We start from the raw sequence: 21,048 nt of genomic DNA, 5'->3' as shown, positions 1-21,048 counted from the left end.
CCACGTAACCAGATGGCAAGAACTCATCGGTTTTATGTAGACTAGTAACATAGCTACAATTTAAAAATACAACCAATCCCAGAACTCACACTAAAGTGCCAGCAGAGCATGCTAGAATAACAAAAATCGGATGGATTTTCGACAAATATATTTTTTCAAACATGTCCACGTAACCAGATAACGGGAACTCATCGGTTTTATGTAGACTAGTAACATAGCTACAATTTAAAAATACAAATAATCCCAGAACTCATACTAAAGTGCCAGCAGAGCATACTAGAATAGCAAAAATCGGATGGATTTTCAACAAATATTTTTTTTTCAATCATGTCCACGTAACCAGATGGCAAGAACTCATCGGTTTTATGTAGACTAGTAACATAGCTACAATTTAAAAATACAACCAATCCCAGAACTCACACTAAAGTGCCAGCAGAGCATACTAGAATAACAAAAATTGGATAGATTTTCGACAAATATATTTTTTCAAACATGTCCACGTAACCAGATGGCAAGAACTCATCGGTTTTATGTAGACTAGTAACATAGCTACAATTTAAAAATACAACCAATCCCAGAACTCACACTAAAGTGCCAGCAGAGCATGCTAGAATAACAAAAATCGGATGGATTTTCGACAAATATATTTTTTCAAACATGTCCACATAACCAGATAACGGGAACTCATCGGTTTTATGTAGACTAGTAATATAGCTACAATTTAAAAATATAACCAATCCCAGAACTCTCACTAAAGTGCCAGCAGAGCAAACTAGAATAACAAAAATCGGATGGATTTTCGACAAAAATATTTTTTCAAACATGTCCACGTAACCAGATAACGGGAACTCATCGGTTTTATGTAGACTAGTAACATAGCTACAATTTAAAAATACAACCAATCCCAGAACTCACACTAAAGTGCCAGCAGAGCATACTAGAATAGCAAAAATCGGATGGATTTTCGACAAATATTTTTTTCAATCATGTTCACGTAACCAGATGAAGGAACTCATCGGTTTTATATACAATAGTGACATAGCTACAATTTAAAATTACAACCAATCCCAGAACTCACACTAAAGTGCCAGCAGAGCATACTAGAATAGCAAAAATCGGATGGATTTTCGACAAATATTTTTTTTTCAATCATGTCCACGTAACCAGATGGCGGGAACTTATCGGTTTTATAGAGACTAGTAACATAGCTATAATTTTAAAATATAACCAATCCCAGAACTCACACTAAAGTGCCAGCAGAGCATACTAGAATAACAAAAATTTGATAGATTTTCGACAAATATATTTTTTCAAACATGTCCACGTAACCAGATGGCGAGAACTCATCGGTTTTATGTAGACTAGTAACATAGCTATAATTTAAAAATATAACCAATCCCAGAACTCACACTAAAGTGCCAGCAGAGCATACTAGAATAACAAAAATTTGATAGATTTTCGACAAATATATTTTTACAATCATGCTCTGCTGGCACTTTAGTGTGAGTTCTGGGATTGGTTGTAATTTTAAATTGTAGCTATGTTACTAGTCTACATAAAACCGATGAGTCCCGCCATCTGGTTACGTGGACATGATTGAAAAAAAAATATTTGTCGAAATTCCATCCGATTTTTGCTATTCTAGTATGCTCTGCTGGGACTTTAGTGTGAGTTCTGGGATTAGTTATATTTTTAAATATTAGCTATGATACTAGTCTACATAAAACCGATGAGTTCCCGCTATCTGGTCACGTGGACATGATTGTAAAAATATATTTGTCGAAAATCCATCCAATTTTTGTTATTCTAGTATGCTCTGCTGGCACTTTAGTGTGAGTTCTGGGATTGGTTGTATTTTTAAATTGTAGCTATGTTACTAGTCTACATAAAACCGATTAGTTCCCGTCATCTGGTTACGTGGACATGATTGTAAAAATATATTTGTCGAAAATCCATCCAATTTTTGTTATTCTAGTATGCTTTGCTGGCACTTTAGTGTGAGTTCTGGGATTGGTTGTATTTTTAAATTGTAGCTATGTTACTAGTCTACATAAAACCGATGAGTTCTCGCCATCTGGTTACGTGGACATGATTGAAAAAAAATATTTGTTGAAAATCCATCCGATTTTTGCTATTCTAGTATGCTCTGCTGGCACTTTAGTGTGAGTTCTGGGATTGGTTGTATTTTTAAATTGTAGGTTTGTTACTAGCCTACATAAAACCGATGAGTTCTTGCCATCTGGTTACGTGGACATGTTTGAAAAAATATGTTTGTCGAAAATCTATCCAATTTTTGTTATTCTAGTATGCTCTGCTGGCACTTTAGTGTGAGTTCTGGGATTGGTTGTATTTTTAAATTGTAGCTATGTTACTAGTCTACATAAAACCGATGAGTTCTCGCCATCTGGTTACGTGGACATGATTGAAAAAAAAGATTTGTTGAAAATCCATCCGATTTTTGCTATTCTAGTATGCTCTGCTGGCACTTTAGTATTAGTTCTGGGATTGTTTGTATTTTTAAATTGTGGCTATGTTACTAGTCTACATAAAACCGATGAGTTCTCGCCATATGGTTACGTGGACATGATTGAAAAAAAAATATTTGTCGAAAATCCATCCGATTTTTGCTATTCTAGTATGCTCTGCTGGCACTTTAGTGTGAGTTCTGGGATTGGTTGTATTTTTAAATTGTAGCTATGTTACTAGTCTACATAAAACCGATGAGTTCCCGTTATCTGGTTACGTGGACATGTTTGAAAAAATATATTTGTCGAAAATCCATCCGATTTTTGTCATTCTTGCATGCTCTGCTGGCACTTTAGTGTCAGTTATGGGATTGGTTATATTTTTAAATTGTAGCTATGTTACTAGTCTACATAAAACCGATTAGTTCCCGTCATCTGGTTACGTGGACATGATTGTAAAAATATATTTGTCGAAAATCCATCCAATTTTTGTTATTCTAGTATGCTCTGCTGGCACTTTAGTGTGAGTTCTGGGATTGGTTGTATTTTTAAATTGTAGCTATGTTACTAGTCTACATAAAACCGATGAGTTCTCGCCATCTGGTTACGTGGACATGATTGAAAAAAAATATTTGTTGAAAATCCATCCGATTTTTGCTATTCTAGTATGCTGTGCTGGCACTTTAGTGTGAGTTCTGGGATTGGTTGTATTTTTAAATTGTAGGTTTGTTACTAGCCTACATAAAACCGATGAGTTCTTGCCATCTGGTTACGTGGACATGTTTGAAAAAATATGTTTGTCGAAAATCTATCCAATTTTTGTTATTCTAGTATGCTCTGCTGGCACTTTAGTATGAGTTCTGGGATTGGTTGTATTTTTAAATTGTAGCTATGTTACTAGTCTACATAAAACCGATGAGTTCTCGCCATCTGGTTACGTGGACATGATTGAAAAAAAAGATTTGTTGAAAATCCATCCGATTTTTGCTATTCTAGTATGCTCTGCTGGCACTTTAGTATGAGTTCTGGGATTGGTTGTATTTTTAAATTGTGACTATGTTACTAGTCTACATAAAACCGATGAGTTCTCGCCATATGGTTACGTGGACATGATTGAAAAAAAAATATTTGTCGAAAATCCATCCGATTTTTGCTATTCTAGTATGCTCTGCTGGCACTTTAGTGTGAGTTCTGGGATTGGTTGTATTTTTAAATTGTAGCTATGTTACTAGTCTACATAAAACCGATGAGTTCTCGCCATCTGGTTACGTGGACATGTTTGAAAAAATATATTTGTCGAAAATCTATCCAATTTTTGTTATTCTAGTATGCTCTGCTGGCACTTTAGTATGAGTTCTGGGATTGGTTGTATTTTTAAATTGTAGCTATGTTACTAGTCTACATAAAACCGATGAGTTCTCGCCATCTGGTTACGTGGACATGATTGAAAAAAAAGATTTGTTGAAAATCCATCCGATTTTTGCTATTCTAGTATGCTCTGCTGGCACTTTAGTATGAGTTCTGGGATTGTTTGTATTTTTAAATTGTGGCTATGTTACTAGTCTACATAAAACCGATGAGTTCTCGCCATATGGTTACGTGGACATGATTGAAAAAAAAATATTTGTCGAAAATCCATCCGATTTTTGCTATTCTAGTATGCTCTGCTGGCACTTTAGTGTGAGTTCTGGGATTGGTTGTATTTTTAAATTGTAGCTATGTTACTAGTCTACATAAAACCGATGAGTTCTTGCCATCTGGTTACGTGGACATGTTTGAAAAAATATATTTGTCGAAAATCTATCCAATTTTTGTTATTCTAGTATGCTCTGCTGGCACTTTAGTGTGAGTTCTGGGATTGGTTGTATTTTTAAATTGTAGCTATGTTACTAGTCTACATAAAACCGATGAGTTCTCGCCATCTGGTTACGTGGACATGATTGAAAAAAAAGATTTGTTGAAAATCCATCCGATTTTTGCTATTCTAGTATGCTCTGCTGGCACTTTAGTATGAGTTCTGGGATTGTTTGTATTTTTAAATTGTGGCTATGTTACTAGTCTACATAAAACCGATGAGTTCTCGCCATATGGTTACGTGGACATGATTGAAAAAAAAATATTTGTCGAAAATCCATCCGATTTTTGCTATTCTAGTATGCTCTGCTGGCACTTTAGTGTGAGTTCTGGGATTGGTTGTATTTTTAAATTGTAGCTATGTTACTAGTCTACATAAAACCGATGAGTTGTTGCCATCTGGTTACGTGGACATGTTTGAAAAAATATATTTGTCGAAAATCTATCCAATTTTTGTTATTCTAGTATGCTCTGCTGGCACTTTAGTGTGAGTTCTGGGATTGGTTGTATTTTTAAATTGTAGCTATGTTACTAGTCTACATAAAACCGATTAGTTCCTTCATCTGGTTACGTGAACATGATTGAAAAAAATATTTGTCGAAAATCCATCAGATTTTTGCTATTCTTGTATGCTCTGCTGGCACTTTAGTGTGAGTTCTGGGATTGGTTATATTTTTAAATTGTAGCTATGTTACTTGTCTATGTAAAACCGATGAGTTCTCGCTATCTGGTTACCAGGACATGATTGAAAAAAAAATATTTGTCGAAATTCCATCCGATTTTTGCTATTCTAGTATGCTCTGCTGGCACTTTAGTGTGAGTTCTGGGATTGGTTATATTTTTAAATTGTAGGTTTGTTACTAGTCTACATAAAACCGATGAGTTCTCGTCATCTGGTTACGTGGACATGATTGTAAAAATATATTTGTCGAAAATCCATCCAATTTTTGTTATTCTAGTATGCTCTGCTGGCACTTTAGTGTGAGTTCTGGGATTGGTTGTATTTTTAAATTGTAGCTATGTTACTAGTCTACATAAAACCGATGAGTTCCCGCCATCTGGTTACGTGGACATGATTGAAAAAAAATATTTTTCGAAAATCCATCCGATTTTTGCTATTCTAGTATGCTCTGCTGGCACTTTAGTGTGAGTTCTGGGATTGGTTATATTTTTAAATTGTAGGTTTGTTACTAGTCTACATAAAACCGATGAGTTCTCGTCATCTGGTTACGTGGACATGATTGTAAAAATATATTTGTCGAAAATCCATCCAATTTTTGTTATTCTAGTATGCTCTGCTGGCACTTTAGTGTGAGTTCTGGGATTGGTTGTATTTTTAAATTGTAACTATGTTACTAGTCTACATAAAACCGATGAGTTCCAGCCATCTGGTTACGTGGACATGATTGAAAAAAAAATATTTGTCGAAAATCCATCCGATTTTTGCTATTCTAGTATGCTCTGCTGGCACTTTAGTGCGAGTTCTGGGATTGGTTATATTTTTAAATTGTAGCTATGTTACTAATCTACATAAAACCGATGAGTTCCCGCCATCTGGTTACGTGGTCATGATTTAAAAAAAAAATATTTGTCGAAAATCCATCTGATTTTTGTTATTCTAGTATGCTCTGCTGGCACTTTAGTGAGAGTTCTGGGATTGGTTATATTTTTAAATTGTAGCTATGTTACTAGTCTATATAAAACCGATGAGTTCCCGCTATCTGGTTACGTGGAAATAATTAAAAAAAAATATTTCTCGAAACTCCATCCGATTTTTGTTATTCTAGTATGTTCTGCTGGCACTTTAGTGTGAGTTCTAGGATTGGTTATATTTTTAAATTGTAGCCATATTACTAGCCTATGTAAAACCGCTGAGTTCCTTCCCCCTGGTTACGTGAAAATAATATGAAAAAAAGTTTTGTCGAAAATCTTTCCGATTTGTACTATTCTAGTATGCTGTAGTGTGCTGGCACTTTAGTGTGAGTTCCTGGGTCAGTTATTGTACAAATGTATCATTTTATTACTAGGCTTTGCAAAATCGACGAGTTTCCACTTTTAAATAACCTTTTTGCATATTTTTTTTTTGGTTAAATTTTTGTCTATTTATTTTATCTATAAATTATTTTTTAAGTTTATTTCGCGAGAACTATCACTGAAAACTATTAGGAACTCTAGATATTAAGCTAATTACACTAATCAATAGCTTTTTTTTCAATTTTGTAGAAAATGCTCTGCTCTGTGAAGTTAGCAGAGCATTATTTTATTCTGCTTTATCTCCGTGAAATCGCCAGAACTATTCCTGAAAACTATCAGGAACTATAGAACTCATGTGCATGCGAATAGAACTCTCATTTTTTAGTGCTCTGCTGGAAAATGCTATGCTAAGTTCACCAACATTATTTAAATGTACTAAAATGGTAATATTAGTCTTAAGATATTGTCGCTAGCGTCGCTATCTTTGACAGTTAACAGATGGTGTGCATAATATAACTGTCAACGTCAAAGTTGAATGTTCAATGTTGATTATGATTTATGTCGAATTGAAGTTGAAATATCGTAATGTTCCGATGTTCGTTGATTCGTTCGTCGGTTTAGCATGATGAATTCAATATGTATTTCCGTCCGTTAAAAATTACATTTTGTACATAACGTACGTTGTTTTCGTAAGTGTACTGACGGCGGGAGTCACGAAGATAACATGTTTTTGAATACGAAGATATATAAGGCCATTACATTCAGAAATACCTTAAAATTACCGCTGTCCTACTGGTTGCTTGTGTGCGCACGATTTATTCTCACGATATTACCTCAGACTGGATATATACACCCAGATGAGTTCTTCCAAAATGTCGAGGTCATTGCAGGTAATTTTTCATTAATTAATAACAGCTTAGCTTATAATAAAAACAGTAATTTATATATTTACATTTTTAAGTATTATAATTTAATTACTGACTGTTGTATTCTTAAATTTAAAGTAACCTAATATTTTTATTTCAGGGGATTTATTTACTATTGATGTTGCAAGGACCTGGGAGTTCAACCCTAAGTTTCCGATTAGAAATATCTTTGTACCGAAAATGATACTTGGGCCTCCATTGCACCTTATTCGTATTGCTAATCCTTACTCTAGATATTATTTACAAATAGATCTGAAAACGCCATACTATTTGTTAGTATTACCCAGGGTTTTTATTTGCCTCTTGTCTTTAATCAATGACTATTGTCTATATCGAATATGTGTCTTATATGGGCAAAACTTTAGGAACAGATTAAAAATATTTGCAAGTTCCTATGTGGTGCTTGTATATTGCTGCAGAAGCTTCTCAAACTCATTTGAAATGACATTCTTCTCAGTATTGCTACTCTTGGTAGCGGAATGTATGGCAATATCAGATAGAGTGATCTATCACGATGAATTTCTGCAAGAAAAATATTATGAAGCTAAAACCTCTGTTGAGAGAGTCAAGATTTTTAAGTTGAAGACTCATTTACCTGAGCATTCTTTGAATCATGTAGTTTTTATTGCTACTATAGTTATTATTGGCATTTTTAACCGTCCTACTTTTGTGGGTTTTGCTCTATCACCTGTGTTCTTCTGGCTAAACCGAGGTCTTGGATCTAAAGTTGTTGGGCTTAAAGATTTTCATATTCGAATATTTACATTTATATTATGTGGAATTCCATCAGCATTGTTTTTAATCTTAGTTGACTCTGCATATTATGGATATTTGACAATGGCTGAAATTGAGAATTTGAAGATATCTTGGAACAACTGGGTAGTGACTCCCCTGAACTTCTTGAGGTACAATGCAGATAAGAATAACTTGACGCAACACGGCCTGCACCCTCACTGGCTCCACCTCGTTGTGAACATACCATTGTTATTCAATGTTTTGGGTCTTATAGCCTTTGCCACTTTGGGAATTAATGCATACAGGTTAGTAATAACAAATATTATGTCATACTTTATAGAAAACACTACTATCTATAAGTAGTTTATATTGCATACATTTTTATTTTCTATTCTGAACCCTAAAATTACAAACACAATTACCCTTTGTAACTATTTTGATAGTGTTTTGCAAAATACTGTAGATTTCATAAATCTTTTAGAGGTGCTGATATGAAAAGCAGTGTAGTCACTGGGTGTTTTATATATAAGGCAACCATGACTTATATATCAGGATTATCAGGCATCCAGTGACCACTTACCATCAGATACACTGCAAGTTTGTTTACTTGTAATCCAATTTATAAAAACATGCATATGCCTGGACATCAGATAACTTCATATTTGCATATGCAAATGCATAAAATGCAATTTCTTTGGCGTTCTTGCATATTTTAGCACATTTTCATTGATATTATTCATATTCATTCAGTATTCGGTATTATATATATTCGGTGTATTGTTTTTATGGTTCATAACTGTAAGATTACAGTTGGGTGATAACCCATTTATATTAATCCCTGTCCAATAAGTAAAATGTTGTAAAATGCCATATCTATAACCGTCAGTCAGTCTGAACTTATAGTTCAGATGATAATGACCTGGACTTTTCAGAAATTCGGAAAAAATAAAAAAAAATTTCAAAGACGAAAAATTCAAAATTTCCATTTTGTTCTTTATTTTCAGTCACTTATTTTAAAAAAAAAGCCTTCATAAATATTATTTTACTTTGGTAGATATTATAAAATGTCCTCATAATCTCACACTTTGGTAACATAAAAATATGGCAGTCATTTAATTATGGTTCGATGAAAACGAATAACAATTCTAGATTTGTCGATAAAACTTGAATGTACTGCCAATAAAATCCGATCTCTAAATATGACAGTTCATTTTACATGTTACTGTATACAATGTTAGTGTGACTAAATCCCACAGGTTTATGGCTCGTTAGACAATTGGTCTTGCAATATAATTTGTTTCTTGTGCTCGAGACAAAAGGAAATTACATAATACCCATTTAACATACAATTTGTGTTATGCCTACACATTGAAGATCTTAAACTGATGTACTATGAGAATGATTCTATTTTTAAGCAACATGTTGGAATCAGAATATTTTTTTTCTTTTAGGTTCATCCGCGGGCATTACAGCAAGCTACCACGAATCCAAAGCATTACTGGTCTCATGCTGTCCTCTCTAGTCATCCCGGTTTCTCTGCTCTCCTTGTTCCCGCACCAAGAGGCTCGTTTCATCATACCCGTATTGGTACCTATTGTTTATCTCTTTGGAAACCAGTTATATGCACATGAAGGCGATGGACCAAAATATAGGAAACTCAAAAATATTCTATGGTACATTTGGCACATATTAAATATTATATTGACATTATTCTTCGGTTTTATACATCAAGGGGGCATATATCCTTTAGCTAACAATTTGCACCACGAAATCAAGAGCAACTATGGTGTTCACACCCATGTAATCACAACACATAGCTATAGCATACCAACATTTCTGCTTCAATTGGAGAGCACAAGTAAGATTTGGAAGGATAGGACCACTGGGCACAAATATCGATTAGCGCCGACCACATTTATTCATAAATTCGGCTCTTTACCAATGGAAGACCTGTTTGTAAAGATAGACGAAGAACTTACTGATGCTGAAATGATGCTGCATAAATATAAGAAACAGTATAGATTCTATGTCGCTGCGCCGTGCTCTTTAGAACGCGATATGAGACACGCAGCCAGAAAGTACCATTACATTGATATTAAACACGATTTTACATATTATCCACACTTTTGCACGGAAGCGTTTCCAAATTTTCCGAGCAAACATGATCAGCTTTGTGGTGATGGAAACGAATTTTCTAATAAAAATCAATCTCATGTTGTAGATTTAAGTGTAATTCAACGAACCTCATGTTTCTTAAAGAAGTTTTGTTTGAGAATTTATAGAGTAAGGCCGGTAGATAAACATCAGTAGGTAATAAGTTTTCTTGTGTAGTGCAATTCATTTGTGATTTATTTTTATTTTAAATCTATATCTAAATTAAATAATCAAATTTGGATAGTTAGGATTTTTTTCCTTTGTCCATTATATTACTTCATTCATCACTACTCCGATTTACATTTCGCTTATAGACACTTTGGCATTTATAGATTTTCTTACACCATTCCAAATTGCGTAATGTTTATTAAAAAATTCAAACATTGAGGATACTATTAGATACGACACTGTATCGTGTGAGATGAGATGTGTGTATATATATATATATATATATATATATATATATATATTTTAATTTTAATATAAAAAATATCTACAAATATTTCTTTAAAAAGACATTGATAAAGATTGAATCTCCCACAATTTGCATAGCTTTAAAATATGGCCTATTGTAAATATTATTGTGCAATGTATAAATTAATGTTTTAATTCCAAGTTGTCTACTTAATTCCCAATTCTCAAGTTATATTATGATCGTCAAAATTATAATGTAGCTTTTATTAAGTAGCTATTAGCACTTTTATGTTTATGAGTATTTTTATAATACCAGTTAGATACAGATAAAATTAAGATATTTCGTGGAAAATAAAAAAAACGTCATATGTGTTATGTATAAACTACTATAAACAAATCAAGTCACGCACTTGGTCGACTTTATTATTGGACTGTTTTATAGTATAGTTTGCAATATAATCATATGTATATACTTACATTGATTATTTTTTGCACGACTCATGATGCGAAGCATCAGAGAGTGCTTTACGATCGAAAAATTTTTTTCGCTTCATTTTGGCGGCTATTTTTATTATTATAGCCTTGATAGTTCACGGAATCAAGATATTTTGCATACTATTGTCGAGATAATTTAATGGAGATTAATTCCATACTTTTTAAAAATTGATTTACTGCAATAGAATTGGAAAAAAACACCAAAATAGGTCAAAAAAATTTCCTGTCCGTCATGTGTGAAACCTGAAAACACTGTAACTTGTGAAAAAATCCATCATTTGAGTTAAAAAAATTTTTTAAAAATTCTAATCGACGATTGTAGGTCACTGAATGCGAATGATTAATTAATTCAGTGTCGTTTAACTGCAATTAATAAAAAACGAAAACTACAAGACTGTATATCTATAGATATTATGTACATTTATTCCACCAGGGGCGCTTGTGCAGTACCTTCTTCCTACTACAGCTGTTTTTTCGGCAATTAATTTTGAACGACTTAAGTTTTTTTTTTTTTATATTTCATAATTAAATTAAATGAGATTAATGAGAATGAGAGAAAATTAAATGAGATTTTTTATATTTCATAATTATGAGTCGTGCACTTTTGGATTTTCCAAACTTTTTAGTTTTATTGGTGTCCCAAAATGTGTGAACTGAAAGTGAAATGAACAGTTTTGATCCCATAGTACAAATTTTATTAATAACAAGGTTGTTTTCGATTGTTTATAAGATGAAAATGTATTGAACTTTCTCTATGCTTAGGCATCTGATTAGTCAGATCACAAGTAAAAATCTTAGAATGTGTACATAAAATCGTATTTTATATTATCGTAATGTATGTGCAAGTAAGGCTCATGTTTTAGAGCTTTCAATGATTTATTTATTTAATGATATATTTTATTGAGCGCCTATCTTTGTATATTACAAATATTAATTTATCATGTGCAAATTTCTGAACAGTAAATATTTGTAGTTCTCATATTATTAATTGAAGACAAATAAATCAACCTATTCAAGATTTTTTTCTTGATTACTTCTAGAATGTTCTAGGAGCAAAGTACATAGTGATCGGATCGTGATCAATCATGTGATCAAAACTCACCTTTACCGTTATATTTTTTAAATTGTCTTTATTTGGTTTAAATATTAATCTATGGGTTTAAACCAAAGATTGTAAAATACTTTGTTTTATAAATGTTTTATTTATTTGTTAATTAAATCAAAATATTGTGGCCATATAATTATCTCAATATTTTATTGTTCTAAGTCAACAACTTAATAAAGTATGTACGTATAATTTTTTACTCTATTATTATTTTTACATAACTAAATGAGTGCTTTTAACGTGAATTAAAGGTGTTGTAATAATAATGGTTTTTTTATTTTTATTTCGTTTCCTTGATTTTGGTAATAAAAATAGATAACACAAGCTACTTCAATGGCGTCTATTTTGCTAATGGAGCTGACACGTTTTCGAGTGGTCTAACCACCCTACGCGGTTGGCAGCGGCCATAGCGGCCAACAGCTTCAGACAACTGGCCGCAGAAACGAACCGCCTAGGCGGCCAGTCGTTAGTGCGTAACAGACTTGACAACAGTATTTTTAGCTGACTTCAAAAAAGGAGGTTCTGTATTAAACCGTCGTGTGTTTGTATATTTGTATGTCTGCGATTTTCTCAAACACTAGTCATCCAAATGGATGGGATTTTGATCATCTCACGGGCGATCTAAGTCATTCATTAAATAAGTACTTGTATTTTATGATTTTCAAATTTCGCGCGGATATGCTTGCCAGCCGCCAATTATTCCCTACCCTAACAACGGCAACACTGCTGATATTGTATAAATTGACACTGACACTATTATTATAAAATAAAATGTTGTCAGTTGTGTCAAAAGATAACAGCTGTTTATTTCAACTGAAAGAAGAATTTGCGATTGTGTATAAAATAAATGATTTAAAGCTTTGAATTAACTTAAAAATAAAAAAAATTAAAATGTCCTATTCTACATCAAAAATGGATCTACAAAAGGATGCTGTGAGAAAAATAATAAGTATGTCATTAAAAGTTATTAGAATGTACGACTGGTTGCTGGATCTCTATGTTCTGGTAAGTCTTTGCAATTAACGATAGCCTAGGGTTTAGGCCATTGTTTACCGTTGTGGCCCAACTCCAGTTGGTTATCTTTTCACACTTTAGAACTTTTAAAAGTATACCCAGGCGCTTAGGTTACCTTTTGATCTTTTCTTTTACCGTTAAAGCTAGTAGAAGATAAATTATGATAAGCACATTACTTTGAAAATTAAGAGGTGAATATAGTGAATATAGTCTAGTATAGAATATAGAGAATAGAATAGAGTGAATATAGTCTGGGATTTGAAGCCTGAAGGACTTGCTTCATGGCCAAATTCTGAGGACTAAGATGGTTGTTTCATATGTAAGTAAATCAGCATTTTTTTTTTTTTTTTTATAATATTAGAGTAGCAGACGAGCATGCAGTCCACCCGATGGTAAGTGGCTATTGCCGCCCATGGACATCTGTAATCAACCCCAGATAGGAATTAATATTCCTACCTGAGGTTGGCCACAGATGCGCCGCTACCCCTGAGGACTAAGCTGGAATGCCTCGGAAGAGTCTGTCTCCCTTACCACACCCTTCAAACCGGAACACAGCAGCGCCTAACACTGCTTTTATTAGGTAGAAATAGGTGTGGCGGTAGTGCCGCCGGAGTCAAACCACAAAGGGTTCTACCACCTTCGCATAGGCATATAGCAGCATAGACACTCTTCCACCAAAATCATAGAACTCCTTTTCGACCTTCCTGGTTGCATAGTGATTATAAACTATGTGATAAAATCAATTTCATATAAACTATGTGATAAAATCACATAGTTTATATGAAATGTTTCATTATTTTGGTTAATAAATGTGATTATTAATAATAAACACTGAGTTTTGTACAATTTAGATTAGTTAAGATGAGTTGTACATAATTATTACTTAGATAGATACTGACACGTTTTAAGTTTTTTTATATGTTATAGGATTTCTTTGTTGACAATCACTGGTCTAAACTACCCTCTATATGGAGAAAATGTTTTGAGAAAATGGATCCTGAAGATTTAGGAAAAATATTAAGTGGACATCCCACCAGACACATGCTACCATTATCATTCCTTGCCCTAATAAAATTTGTTAAAGCACTGGAGATTCCTCGGATACCATGCAAAATTGGAAGTGATTTGAGAGATGAAAAAGATGAAACATTGAATAGTGATAGCTGTGGTTCCCATCCCAAGTTAAAAAATCTATTTTTGAAGCATGTTAAGTTGAAAAAGAGACATGAAATTAGCTTGATGGCTGATGTGGTTCACAGTACAGCATTGAGAAGCGATTGCACTGCTGTGGTGGACTTTGGCTCTGGTCTTGGGCACCTGGTGAGGGTGTTAGCATACAAACATGATCTCTATGCTGCTGGGCTTGAATGTCAAACACAGTTGACGGAGGAAGCTAGGTCTGTACTCTTGGTATGTATATCACTATAGCATTTTTGTATGATAATTTATCAAAGTTCATGAGTTATATAAAAAAAAGGTCAGTTTTACAAGACTATCTTGTGCAGAAACACAGACAAACATGTTAATTCTATTATATATTTTTCAAAATAAATGTACAAGAAATGTTAGTTTGTGAGATTAGAAAAATATTCATATTATATGGAGATTAGAAAAATATTCATATTTTTATATTCATTTACTTTATTTTTATTTCAGGAAACTTGATTTGGAACTTGAATACACTGTCAAAAAGCATCTCAGTGAAGAATCTGTAAGGAAACTCAAAAGGCCATCTCATTTAGATATCAGGTTGTCCTCAGAGGCTCAATTACAGAAACTATGTCTACCGGATAATATGGACAGCTATGGTTTAATTGGTCTTCATCCCTGTGGTGACTTGGGACCATTATTACTCAAACATTTTATAACATGCAACAAAGTGAAGTTCATATGTGTTGTTGGTTGTTGCTTTATGAAGCTCACATGTGATTGTGAGCCATGTGGGTACCCATTGAGCAAGTATGTGAAGGGCTTGGACAGTGGGTTGTCATATGTTAGCAGGGAAATAGCTTGCCATGCCATTGAAGTTTACTGTGAACGCTTGATGAAAGGAGATTACAAGAATTTGAAGGTATTCTATTAACTAGTTACTGAAATTTATTTTCTTTGCAGTTTTTTGTTTATGTATATAATAGTGATCTTTCTTGTGGAAAAAAACGAATGTTGTTGTTCTGTAAAATAGAGAAACGACATTTAACGTTTTTTATTCCACTAAAACATTTTTCTATTTAAATTTATGTGACATTGAATTAAACGTCACAAATAAATAGACAATAGAAAAAAAGTTCATAGAGAAAAATAATAAATTAAAATAAACTCATCATAAATCATTGTAATAACCATACAAAATAATTTTATGATTAATTGCTTTTTTCATGAAATATTTTCAGATTCATGCATACAGAGCTGCATTAGAAAGAATATTAATTGATCGCAGTTCTAAATTGAAACACTCACCAATAAGGAGTATTAAACATACAGATACCATGACATTTGAAAGGTAAGGCTCAGCACTAAACAACTAAAATTATGTCTATTAATTATGGTGGCTTAATCTACTTTTTGGATGATAGAAATAATAAAATTAATTGTATTGAAAATATTCATTGCTGCCTATAGACATGTGTAATAAATCATAAATAGGACAATCATGTCAGGCACTGATGTATTGCTATTTTTGAGGTTTTAATACCTTATGTAATTCTGTCTTGTACTATATCTTTTAAATCAGAACACTAGCACTAAACACTGTTATTTTAAAGACATTTATTATATGGCAGACTTTAATTTTGATTGTTTCTGCTGTATAACCATGAAAAGTCCTGCAAAAACTTTAATAGTCCACATGTGTAATCTATTTGAGTTATATTTGAGTTGTTCAGATATGTTATATTTGTCAGGTATGTTCTATTTGAGTTATATTAGAGTCGTTGGTTCCAGTTATTGCCAAGCGGCGCTCGAGCGGCTAGGGTTGCAAGCGACACCGGAGGAGTGTGCATACGGCCGCGCGGCGCTATCGCGGTGGGCACATGTGGTCGTTGTATACACGTTACGCCTCGCAATCGCTCCGCTCGTCGAAACTGTCATCCTACTGGATAGGATCCTGTATGTGCTCGAAAATGGTAAGCCGCCATGTAGCCAACGCCTTTTAAACTTTTTAGCACTATATCATAGACAAGTATAGATATATCACCGCCTTGTAATTGAAGGAAGCCCTTAAATGGCTTAAACGGTTGATAATTTGTCAGCCATTTAATGGCTGCAATGGTGTCATTTACGCGGAACAATGCCGACATCATAAAACAACTCAAAAGCGGAGAAAAAGTGCGGAGAAATATCGTTTCATTCGTAAATGATCTAAAAACTACATTTTTTTTAATATTTTTCAAACACGAAAATAGACAACGGTGACAATTTCAATTGTCAAAACTGGTTACATTTTCTTTTTAGGAGCTGGTAATCTTTACCAATCTATGCATTATACTAAAAAAGCTCTGGAACAATAAATGTACGAATCAAACAATGTAACTAATGTATATATAATGACTATAAATTATTATTTCTTAAATTGGGAAAGATTTTAAACCACTTTGGTCAAGTGTTTGTTACACTTTACAAACCTTTCTTGCTAGAACTATGAATACTTAGGCATACAGATTTTTTATTTATGTTTTTCTTGCTAGGTTGTTGCATGTAACAATAATAAATAAAACAAACATAGGATTTTGTTACCTTTTAATAAGGAATTAGGTACAGTAACATTCCAATTTACACATCATACAAAATGTACAATCAGCTTCACACAATCAAAACACAGACGCAATTCGATTAAGCGTTATATTTTTTGATTCATAAGTAACGTAAAAATGTAAGCAATTTTTTTACGTTAATTACGATTCACAAATCTGACTATAATAAAAGAAATAAACTAAGACTAGAAATTATTTGGCACATAAATATAATAACTTTAATTTGTAAAAGACGGAATTAAAAATAGGTCATTTAATAGGTACTTTAATACTTACAGCTTTTTGGCTCTTGTCAAATTTTATATTATGTGTATGTACAAATTTATTTTTAAACAAGGGACAGGAATAATTTTATGCGCTGAGTTTTCTAATTGACTAGATATTGACATTTATATTTTCGTTTCCTACAAATATTCAGCTTGGTAAAATGTAGGACTAATGAATAATTAATTTTATTTTATTTTAAATTCTGTTGTTCCCAGGTCTGTGGTGTGAAATTTACCCAGTATTCGATCCAAAACTGTCCCCGCGGAATCACATAATTATTGGAAGAAGAGTTTAACATTGTATTTCAATGTTTTTTAATACATTTGTATAATTTTAATTAAATATTTTCAATACTTCAGTGTTTTACTTTAATACTTGTTACATATAATCTATGGACTGGCGATGCAGTCTAAATTTAAATTAATATTAATTGAGTAATATTACAATTATTTGTGTTTGTTGTTTAATTGGTATAATGTCATCATTATTATTATCTCACTGTTGGGTGCTAGTCTTCACTAAAAATAAGTAGAGTTGAGGCCCAAATAACGCTGGATAAGTATGGATTGATAGACATTAAAGACATAACACAACATCAGATTTCCTTACGCTGATTTTCCGTCACTATAAAGCAATTTTATAAAACATTCTATTAATACATATACAAACCTTCAAAAATCTAGATTCAAATATAAGTTACACAATTAAATTTGAACCCGGATTTCCATTGAAGGAAGTCAGAATTCATGCAACTGAGTTGAAAATTTTTCGCAAAAAATATTTAAACATACAATAACTTTTAACTTGTTTTAATTCATTTGATCCCATGAAATCCTTCAATAGCCTTTGGTCATAGGAGCAAACCACTCCCGCCGGTTACCAGATTGGCTTATAACAATAAATTTAAATAATTTAATAGTAAAATTTCAGCTTCCAGTCCGATTTAATATTTACTCTGAGGCTTAACATACATAGTAACTTTTACATTACAGTTGCCTAAATTACATAACATTATATAAACAGCACAAAAAGTGGTTGGAGCTTAGTGGTTCAAGCTTAGCCAATAATTCTAAGAAACAACTTTTTTGGTGTTTTATGTGTTCTAGCTTAATAGTAATCATCTATCACTACTACCATTTTATTTGTAGTTTCAATGTATATAATGCGTGTAATAAATATTCATTACAGTGTGGCAGTGTCATAAATACGATACTAAGATTCAAGTCTAATGGACTGGATGGCATAAAGAAGGTTGAAATGTATAAAAGTTATTCGAAAATCTGAAGATATTTGATGCAGTTTATAATAAAGTATTTCGCGTTGCACTAGCGGACTAAGAGGTGGCGAGGGTTGTGGGCAGAAGGGGCGGTCCGCCCCGGACTCTGAGGGCCCCTAAACACAGTTCCTAAAAAAAAATATCATCAGAACCAAAAAATGTGTGAAGTGTATTGTTGGCGACAATGAGACTTTTGTTTTTTGTAAAATCCAATCAACGTTCCGCCCGGGCCTCCGACAACCTTAGTCCGCTACTGTCTCATTGTTATAATGCATGTTTTGTCTTTTTAACAGGCTTATCATAGTTACATATTTCACATCCACATATACATTTTTATATAAGATAAGGCGCTGAGATATGATACAAAACACATTATTTCAATATTTGTCACATACAAAATATTATACGTTCATCTGTTTTGTTAAACTAGGTACAGCATGCAGATAACATTAACTTTTATATAAATAAACTTAAATGTAAGTTTATATTTCGATAGAAGTATGTACAATTTTAAAGAACTGTAGAATTGCATTAAAATGGAGTATAATTAATAATAGTTCTTAACTTTAATATAAAGGGAGAATTAGTATTTCCTCATATGGGATTAAACAAGCTTCCAATTTACCTTACGCATGTAAATAAATATTTTTATATATTTGTTCGATATGTATATTATTTGATTTACCCGTTATGGATTTTGACCTTGATTTACATAAAGGACAAAGTAAAAACCTCTTATGTGGAATCTGTGGTTCAATGGAAGGCAATTATGGTTGTTTATGATAGGGGAGGTATGGAAGACGGCATAGCTGAATTCCAATATGTGATCAATATCACACATTTAATAAGTTGATCAATTTTAAGATCATAACTTCTAGCGATTAATTGTTTGGATTAAAAAAACCTTTTTAAAAATAAATTAAAGACGTAGTCACCGCTTGTAAGGTACCCTTTGTTCTACGCCGCGCTGTTATTACAGCAGTATTAACAGCGCTGTTGCTCAGGTTTGAAGAGTGTGGTAAAAGTCATATTGTATTTGGCGGTATTCCAACTTGGTTTTCAAGCGGCAGAATATCTGTGGCCGAATTCAGCTAGGACTTTTATTGGCAGTTTATTACAGATGTCGAGGGGCTGCAATTGCTCTACTTGCCATTCAGTGGACTAGTGCTCGTCCGTTACCTTAATATTAGAAAAATATCGTCGAAATAGTACTCAAATGCAGGGCGCAGACTAGCAAACAAATTTGTGGAGCGTACACAATCACAACATATTATCGAAGTATCTAGTAACCTGTACAGTTGCGGCGGGGACAGTGGGGTGAGAGGAGGACGGGTTGTGACGAGGGGAGAACGGGGTGTGAGAAGGCGACAACGGGATCTGACGAGGCGAGAATGGTATGTGACGTGGAGAGAATGGTATGTGGCGTGGGGAGAAAGGGGTACGATGAGGGGATAAGGGCTCGTGTGTTGGCGGGTTGGTGTGAGTGGGAGAGAAGGTGTGTGTAGGGGACAAGGGTGTGTGTGTGGGGGAGCAGGGGGAGTGTGTGGGGGTGCATCAGGCGCTGGCGGGCAGCATGGGCGCGGGCTCGTCGTCGGAGTCGTCGGAGTGCACGCGGGTGAAGCGGCGCCGCTCCAGCAGCCGCCGCAGCTTGAACTCGTGCCCGTACTCCCAGCGCCGCCGTGGACCACCCTTGCGACCTGGGATACCATTTAAATCTTCACTTACTCTTAGCAGGTCGACTAGTGCAAAATGTCCAAAAATTATATTCAATACTTGTTAACTTTTGCAATTACAACTTAGCAATATTTAATTTAACCCGTCCTGTGCATGTGAAAAAAACATATTCGACTAAAAAAATCACCAAAATAACAATGAAAAAAAGGTACTTATTTGAAAACTAGTCAAACCGAAACATCTTAATTGCTTGTGATATTGCCTAGTAATTTTCTAAAGTATGTGCAAGAAAGAAGAATGTAGCAGACAGATTTTTCCCACCTAAGTTAAATGGTACAGCAAATTAGGCTGTTCTTAGTTTGTACATTAAAAGTACTTCCATGGAACTGATAATCAATATACCAGAAAACCAAATAGTTTAAATATTATCAACCTCCTAAAATATCAACCTCTTTTGTGTTTATCATATCCACTCCATATGAATACATGTCTCTTCAGAAAATGCAATTAAAGTTCATTTTTTCAGCAACCCAAGTTAGCAATAATAGTTAGAATATTATGCTAAAAAACTTTGCAGTTCCTTCATTACTTCTCTACTATTAAAATTGTTCATATGTAAATTTCGTATAGTCTCTTATATTTCAATTTCGTGATTTTACAGAGTGCCACATGATTATATTTAAATATTATATTTCAAAATATTTTAAAAAGACTTCAAAATATTTCATAAGATGTAGTTGGACAATTTCTACATATAAGAATTTAAGCAAAAAAAAAACATGCAAAGGTGCAGAGAAAATAAAAAACCAAAAGCTGCTTCCAATAAATATATTTTAATAAAATAGCTCTACATTACAAATAATCACGTCAAACAAGAAGCAAAAATAAAAGGTGTTCTCTTAAAAAAATAAAATATATGGACGAAACAATATTCGCGGTGTACAAA

General features: G+C 33.3%; 2 protein-coding genes across 2 annotated transcripts; both read left to right on the top strand.

Moving 5' to 3' along the window:
• The first annotated feature begins 6,867 nt into the window (after positions 1 to 6,867).
• On the top strand, positions 6,868 to 10,355 carry PIG-Z (phosphatidylinositol glycan anchor biosynthesis class Z). The gene is made up of 3 exons (XM_073083368.1): positions 6,868 to 7,183; positions 7,320 to 8,259; positions 9,406 to 10,355. The coding sequence occupies exons 1-3, from the start codon at positions 7,018 to 7,020 to the stop codon at positions 10,262 to 10,264; spliced, it is 1,965 nt and encodes a 654-aa protein (XP_072939469.1). The 5' UTR covers positions 6,868 to 7,017; the 3' UTR covers positions 10,265 to 10,355.
• A 2,500-nt stretch (positions 10,356 to 12,855) lies between these two features.
• On the top strand, positions 12,856 to 17,505 carry LOC140750046 (methyltransferase-like protein 25B). Its single transcript, XM_073083355.1, has 6 exons — positions 12,856 to 13,127; positions 14,064 to 14,533; positions 14,793 to 15,207; positions 15,527 to 15,636; positions 16,077 to 16,258; positions 17,368 to 17,505. Exons 1-6 carry the CDS (start codon positions 13,014 to 13,016, stop codon positions 17,445 to 17,447), a joined length of 1,371 nt encoding a protein of 456 aa, XP_072939456.1. The 5' UTR covers positions 12,856 to 13,013; the 3' UTR covers positions 17,448 to 17,505.
• The last annotated feature ends 3,543 nt before the right edge of the window (positions 17,506 to 21,048 follow it).

This window comes from Epargyreus clarus, unplaced genomic scaffold (genome assembly GCF_041222505.1).
Source record: "Epargyreus clarus isolate Ecla_fem2 unplaced genomic scaffold, WU_Ecla_fem_2.2 ptg000003l, whole genome shotgun sequence".
NCBI classification, from domain to species: domain Eukaryota; kingdom Metazoa; phylum Arthropoda; class Insecta; order Lepidoptera; family Hesperiidae; genus Epargyreus; species Epargyreus clarus.
This window is presented reverse-complemented; position numbering and strand designations above follow the sequence as displayed.

Coding starts and splice junctions, on each gene's coding strand:
- PIG-Z (XM_073083368.1), top strand. CDS start 7,018: ATGTTTTTGAATACGAAGATATATAAGGCCATTACATTCAGAAATACC. Junction 7,184..7,319: donor AAATGTCGAGGTCATTGCAG/GTAATTTTTCAT, acceptor TTTTTATTTCAG/GGGATTTATTTACTATTGAT. Junction 8,260..9,405: donor TTGGGAATTAATGCATACAG/GTTAGTAATAAC, acceptor TTTTTCTTTTAG/GTTCATCCGCGGGCATTACA.
- LOC140750046 (XM_073083355.1), top strand. CDS start 13,014: ATGTCCTATTCTACATCAAAAATGGATCTACAAAAGGATGCTGTGAGA. Junction 14,534..14,792: donor CAGTTGACGGAGGAAGCTAG/GTCTGTACTCTT, acceptor TTTTTATTTCAG/GAAACTTGATTTGGAACTTG. Junction 15,208..15,526: donor GAGATTACAAGAATTTGAAG/GTATTCTATTAA, acceptor AAATATTTTCAG/ATTCATGCATACAGAGCTGC.